At 31.4% G+C, this 6,570-nt stretch overlaps 1 protein-coding gene across 2 annotated transcripts; it reads left to right on the forward strand.

Annotated features, from left to right (window-relative positions):
- The first annotated feature begins 2,283 nt into the window (after positions 1–2,283).
- On the forward strand, positions 2,284–6,570 carry LOC121234720. Of its 2 annotated transcripts, none has more exons than XM_041130792.1 (7): positions 2,284–2,452; positions 2,727–2,798; positions 5,465–5,530; positions 5,876–5,923; positions 6,055–6,117; positions 6,220–6,280; positions 6,407–6,570. In XM_041130792.1, the coding sequence occupies exons 2-7, from the start codon at positions 2,742–2,744 to the stop codon at positions 6,436–6,438; spliced, it is 327 nt and encodes a 108-aa protein (XP_040986726.1). In that variant the 5' UTR covers positions 2,284–2,452; positions 2,727–2,741; the 3' UTR covers positions 6,439–6,570. The 2 variants fall into 2 exon arrangements, with proteins under 2 accessions (XP_040986726.1, XP_040986735.1); XM_041130801.1 differs by having other exon boundaries at positions 5,468–5,530.

Genomic DNA, 6,570 nt, shown 5'->3' on the forward strand with positions numbered 1-6,570 from the left:
AAAAGTTGAGAATATATGACCGTTGAAAAAATATATCAATTGAAAGAATATGGCCGTCGTAAAAAAAAAATTGTTAGAAAATTATATCCGTTAGAAATAATATGAATGCTAGAAATTAACGTGTACTTTTTTAATGACAAATAAATATTTAAATTAAAAATAGAATTAAAATAAATAAAAATGTCAAAATCAATATTTTAATAGAATAATGATAGATTTAGAGAGTCTGTCATTTGGTGTTGTTGAAAAGTAACTAACTAAATTTATAAAAGTGAATTCTTTATCCAAATTTTGACCAAACTTTGTTGAATCTACTACTAATGCTCTAAATAGCTTTAAAGTAATTAATAAATGTAATGGGCTGTTATGGATTTTGTAATTTTTCTGGTCACTGTTTAATTCTCACTTTCTTGTAAATTTTTCCATCTTAGTATTTCGTTGGTAGTGAAATATCAAAGATTCAAAGTTGCCAAATTGTTAATAACATTAAGAAATTAGTGAATTTTGGTGTCAAGAGTCCTAAAGGAAAAAGAGAGAGATAGATGGATGACACCTTGGCAAGAAATGAGTCAATGAAAAACATGCATGGATAATGAGGTATTAAGCTTCGGCCAATATTGCCGCCCTTTAATTATGCCTGATAAATGAAGAAAGCCTCATCCATGACCCTTTTCTGGGATATGCTGCATGCCATATATGCTCAGATATGACATGAAGATGGCATTCCTGACCAATTAATTTAAACGCATGACGCTCATATGACACGGCCCGTCCCGTCCCCCTGGAGAATAATGTATCAAATATCATAGATTTACATCCCAATGAAATTATGTACTCCATGCACTCATAATTGCAAACCAGATCACATGCACTGCCTATCGGTTGTAAATGCAGCAGGAACCATGCATGCATCCTGCTTGTATGTAATCATCCCCTGATCTTACCCCCACTAGATTTAATTTCGTCATTGTTCAGTGTAAGTTTAATATCATAGAAAAAAGCAAAAACAAAAACAAAACAAAAAAGAGAGAGATTCTCATTATGAGGTCGGTTTTGCATAATTTATTGTCGTCTGTGAGTTTTTTGAACTGTAATAAATGCTCAGTAAAGACTATAAAATTTATTTTAGGTTCTTTTCCAAACTATAGAGTCTAAACATAAGACTTATTAGGATGTTAAGTTGAATTGAGTTTTTTATGAATAGTAATGAGTTGAAATGATGAATTAAATTTTGTGAGACTTATCTAAAATTAGTTTAGATGTTAAGATAGGTTTATATGTATTTATAGAAAGTTGAAAAAGGTTGTGGGTTCTACATATAAAGAGGTTTTAAATTAAGATAAATTTAGTGATTTGAAAGTTAGATGTTTAGATATTAGATTCAACCTAATACATGAATTCGGATGAGAATTCTTGAAATTTGGTCTTTAATTTGAGTAATACTACGTTCAGTCTTCATTTTGGAACTGCAATGCAAGTCTAAGTAATTTTATCTTTAAAATTATAAAAATATCTCTCCTTAAATGATGTTTTTTCTTATTTAAAAGGGTTCGCATATACAGTCTCCAAGTAGAGACTGAAATAGAATTTCTTTTAGTTTATTTCTCTCTACTCACCTTTGCACAATATTTTTTCTTTTGGTGGGTTTTTTCAAAGGTATATATTCGGTTCAACTTAATTATTGATATTTTGAAGCGCCCGTGATATTTGAAGAAGAAGATAAAGAAGCCAATAAATTAATGTCTGTGTAAATGGAAAAATGCAAATTATGCTCGACAATTGTGATGAGATATAAAATTTTTATCATGACAATTTTTTTAAATTTTTATATAAAATATAATAAACAATTCAACTTTTTTAAATTTCAATTCAATTTTTTTAAACTCTCAAACAATAATAATATTAAAAAATAATATTTTAAACTTTCATTTAAAATAAAAATTTCTCATCTCATTATTCAAATCTAACCGAGTTTGTCGGTACGTACGAGGGGGTGAATTAGGGGTCACAAATTGGGTATTTAGATCATGACCAACTAATAATCATATTCCCAAGGGGCTCAACACACTATATATATATATATATATATATATAGATATACCCTATAGGTAATTAATTAATTAATTTTTAATTCCTTGTTGGGTGGGTAATAATTATAAGTCGTCTTCCCCACCCCCGGCCCTAAAACTTCAGTACTCTCACCCACCCCCATCTCATAGGCACTTGTAGTTGTAGAGGCCGGATTTTATTTTCTTTTTATATTCTTTTTTTTTTGGTACCTTAGCCTCCACATCACATATCTAATCTTCCACCTACATATAATATTCTTAATTGGCCTCTCACTCAATCCTACTCATTCTTTCATCTCTCTCTCTCTCTCTCTCTCATTGGTTCCTTCTCACACTTTTGGGCTCTCTTCCTCTCGCATCTCCTCCTTTTCTCCTTCTGCAAGGTAATGCCAAGATCCTCCCCATCTGTTTCTCTCTTACTTTTCTTTTTCATGATCTACTCTACTTGTGGCTGCCCTTCCTTATATTAATTAGAATTTAGGTTTACCTTCTACCCGTTTTCTTCTAACTCTCAGAATCGGTGCTCTCTCTCTCTCTCTCTCCTCTTTGATATACTAAACCTCAAGGTTTTCCTATTACATTATATGCTGGCATAATCTTAAGGTCGAATTCTGTTTCTTAATTTCCATGTTTAATGCCGGTGAGTTGCTTTCACAGGAGACCGGAGCTGAGATGGCTGATTGCAACGGTACAGGTCATGAAGATTATTTTGCTTCCCAACACCATGAGGTACTACTACGTGTAAATTCTGCTCATCATCTTCTTTCTCATATATATATATATAGCCATATGCAAACAAAGACCAGAGATTAATGATCCACCATGTGTGAAAATACTAACAAACCATATATGGGTTCTGGTAGTTTTGAGCCTTAACCAAGACACAAACCAACCACCCATGAACTATCAATCTCAACCTTTAATTTGGAGGGCTTTCATCCTCTTTGATATGAGTGATGGGCAGGATTGCTATAAATGCCACAGTATCATCTATGAGTTGTGTTACTGTAGCATGGTTAAGGTTATGTTTAGATGATGAGCTGATCTAAGATATTTTGTAAATAATAATAACAAAATAATAATAAAATAATAAATAATAGTAAATTATTTTTTGAAAATACTCTATTATCCAAACTAGCATGCATATGGCCCACCATGCATTTATGGACATGAAAGACATGCACCCCCCTATTTTTATTTTATTTAAATGGATTGATTGAATATTTCCGTTTATTTTTTTTTAAGTATACTTAATTCCTTTACTATTTATTTTGTTGGTTCGATTCCAAATTGTGACTTAAGGGCCCGAGATAAACACCAATCATATACATATTTTGCTTTTGGAGTTTTCGTCTGAAAGGAAGGACCATGAATCTATGTATAGTACTTTAGATATTTGTGAGTCGACTGGGTCCTACTTGATCCAACGGCTAATAATATGACACGACTCAGTATACGTTTTGGTCATACACACAAGTGTTTACACGATATTATTTCTCTTTGATTTGTCGGCAAGAGATTCACCTACATAGACCAATAACGTAAAAGTAATCACAACCCAACGGCAATAGGGAGTTAGTCTGTCCACGTTGTTCACATGGACCTTGCTTTTCTAAAGTTTTGGTCAATTATTAGTTCGTCCAAATTGTAATTCATTGACATTTAATTGTTAATTTGGAATAACTTATTCATACCCAAACTCCCCCGACTTAAGTTGCGTTTGGGTAATAAATTATTTTTAAGTATTCTGTAAATAGTAGTAAAAAATCATAAAAAAATAATGATAGAATAATAAATAGTAGTGAAAAAAGTAAGTAAAAATAATAAAAATTGTACTACAAGAAAACTGCTTATTTGCGACCAGTTAATTCCAGCGAAATGATTATTTACAACTAAAATTAGTTGAAAATAGTCTTTTAGTCACAATAAATTGGTCACAAAAGTCTATTTTTCTTGTAGTGTTGCGTTTGGGTAATAAGTTATTTTTAAGTATTCTGTGAATAGTAGTAAAAAAGTAATGATAGAATAATGAATAGTAGTAAAAAGTAGGTAAAAATAATAATAAAATAGTAAATAGTAGTTCAAGTAATCTAAAAAAAGTAGTGAAAAAGTAATAAAAAGTAATGATAGAATAATGAATAGTAGTGAAAAAGTAAGTAATAATAATAATAATAATAATAATAATAAAATAATAAATAGTAGTGAAATATTTTGAGAATACCTCCTGAATACCCAAACTAGGCCTTAATATTGTAATTAAAAAAAGTTGTCCAAAATTCATGCCAAACTTGTTAATGCATGCTCATGGCATGCTTTTGGAATTCTTCAAAAGAAGGAAACATATTTCACCAAAATTTGACCAATTAATGTGAACATCTGAATGCCCAAATTCAATTGGATTTCTGTGAATGGAATTCTACCATTTTTAGCTGACTTTCTGAATGTACATTTTATAGATAGGAACCTAATCAAATTCAGTGGATTTTTCTTTCTATTAGTTATTAATGCCTAATTAATGTTTAGAATTCTAGGTTAGGTTTGAGTATTTTCCAAAACCTAGTCAAGGCGGCTTTCTTATCTATAAGGCAAAAGACAAGTGAAGGTTGTATTTGGTGGAACATTTCAAAGTATGCAAAGTTCATTCGTAAGTTGATGAGTTAGTTTTAAATAGCTAGCTAGTTCGTGTGGACAAGAAAAATTCCCTCCAATTAGCATTTGCTTTAATAATGGAAGGAGATAAATTAGGAGTTAATGTAGGGGCCGGAAAAATAATAGAATTAATCCTCTGAATTCTCTTATTTAATGGCTACTCAGGCCAATTTGTTTTTACAAATAAAAATATATATTATAGGACCAATTATGGTAAAAATGTTAGTCAATGCTCTCTAATTATGACCCCATTATTTATAGTAAAGAGATGATATTTACAGTCGTAGGGTATGCAAGTGTCACGCACTTCCTTTTAAAAAATTAGGATAAATATGAGATTCACGTGAAAAAATTAGTTTTTTAACAGTGGACCCCGGCCACTCTTTTTCAAAGAGAGTGTCTGTGAGGCTTACACGCCGTCCTAAGGGTACTGTATCTAGCATTACTTCTTAATCTTTTGATTAATAATTTTTCTTCATATTATGTGACCCTAATTCACCTCAAAATCATTTATGACTATCTATTAGAAATGTTTTAATTAAATTACTTCCATGATTCCATCAACATGTTCAAACCAGCTTGATGAAAGAAAGATTCATGGTGCAATTACTATTGATTCTTATTAATTATTATACGAATTAGTAATGGTTTAATTACTTATACTAAGTACTCAAACTAAGCTAAAATTAATCTCTAGACGCCGGCCTTCTAATCAAACAATTTTTTTTTTGGGTGTATTATCACAGCAGGCGACAACTACAGAGAATAAGTACGGGGGACTCGTGCCAAAGAAAAAGCCATTGATTTCAAATGTAAATCATCAACACTACTTCCACATCTCCAAACACACACACACACACACATATATATATATATATATATATACATATATAACATGGTTCTGTATAATTTTAGATTGAAGTAATGTACTCATGTGAAGAAATATGCTATAAGTTTTGAGAAAATATATTTGCAACTATGAATTGTGTAACTGCTGCGTAATCTCTTTGAAAAAAGTGAATAAAATATGAGACCCACATGAAAAAAAATTAATTTTTTAATAGTGGAACTCACTCTTTTTCAAAGTGATTACGTGGCGTTTACGCACTTCACGGTTCTATATAGAATTACTCATAAGTTTTCTTGTGTGCTTCTAGGATCATGAACGTGCATTCTTTGATTCAGCGGACTGGGCATTATGCAAGGTGATTGCTCCCATGATTTAAGTAATTTCTTAATCAGCTCATGATCGGCCTTGATATATATATGTATATATTACTTAGCTATCTGTTTTTATTTTGTGGAAAATAAAAATTGTATATGCAATGTTATACAGCAAGGTGCTGGAGTAAATCAGAAATCAACAGCCGCGGTAGAGACCTTGCGACCAAAATTACAGGTATAAATTTAAAGGTTTTTAATGTAACATGTTTAGACATGCATCATGACCACCTTCTTTCAAAATTACGATCAAGCCAATCATGTGACCATTCATCTGCAGAGAACACCGCACCAACAACTGCCTCCCAGGAGACCTGCTTGCACATCTGGCAGGGATGCTGGTGAGTAGTACTATTCATGCCCAATTGCAAATTAATGCTTATAGATAGATATACATGAGTTCAAACCACTTTGTATGTTATATATCTTTCAAGTGTTTACTCGATTAATTGGCGTGGATGTTACAGGTGCAGTAGGATCGTGTTCGATCAGGAATTAAAGATGTTGTGTAGTAATGTTATTTACTAAAACTCATACTGTTCATAAAATGGCATACATTACCATGGGCTGAACACTTTATTATATGTGATCAACTTCTACATTCTAATTTCTAATAAAAAGTTTTCGTTCC

This window comes from Juglans microcarpa x Juglans regia, chromosome 1D (assembly GCF_004785595.1).
Source record: "Juglans microcarpa x Juglans regia isolate MS1-56 chromosome 1D, Jm3101_v1.0, whole genome shotgun sequence".
NCBI classification, from domain to species: domain Eukaryota; kingdom Viridiplantae; phylum Streptophyta; class Magnoliopsida; order Fagales; family Juglandaceae; genus Juglans; species Juglans microcarpa x Juglans regia.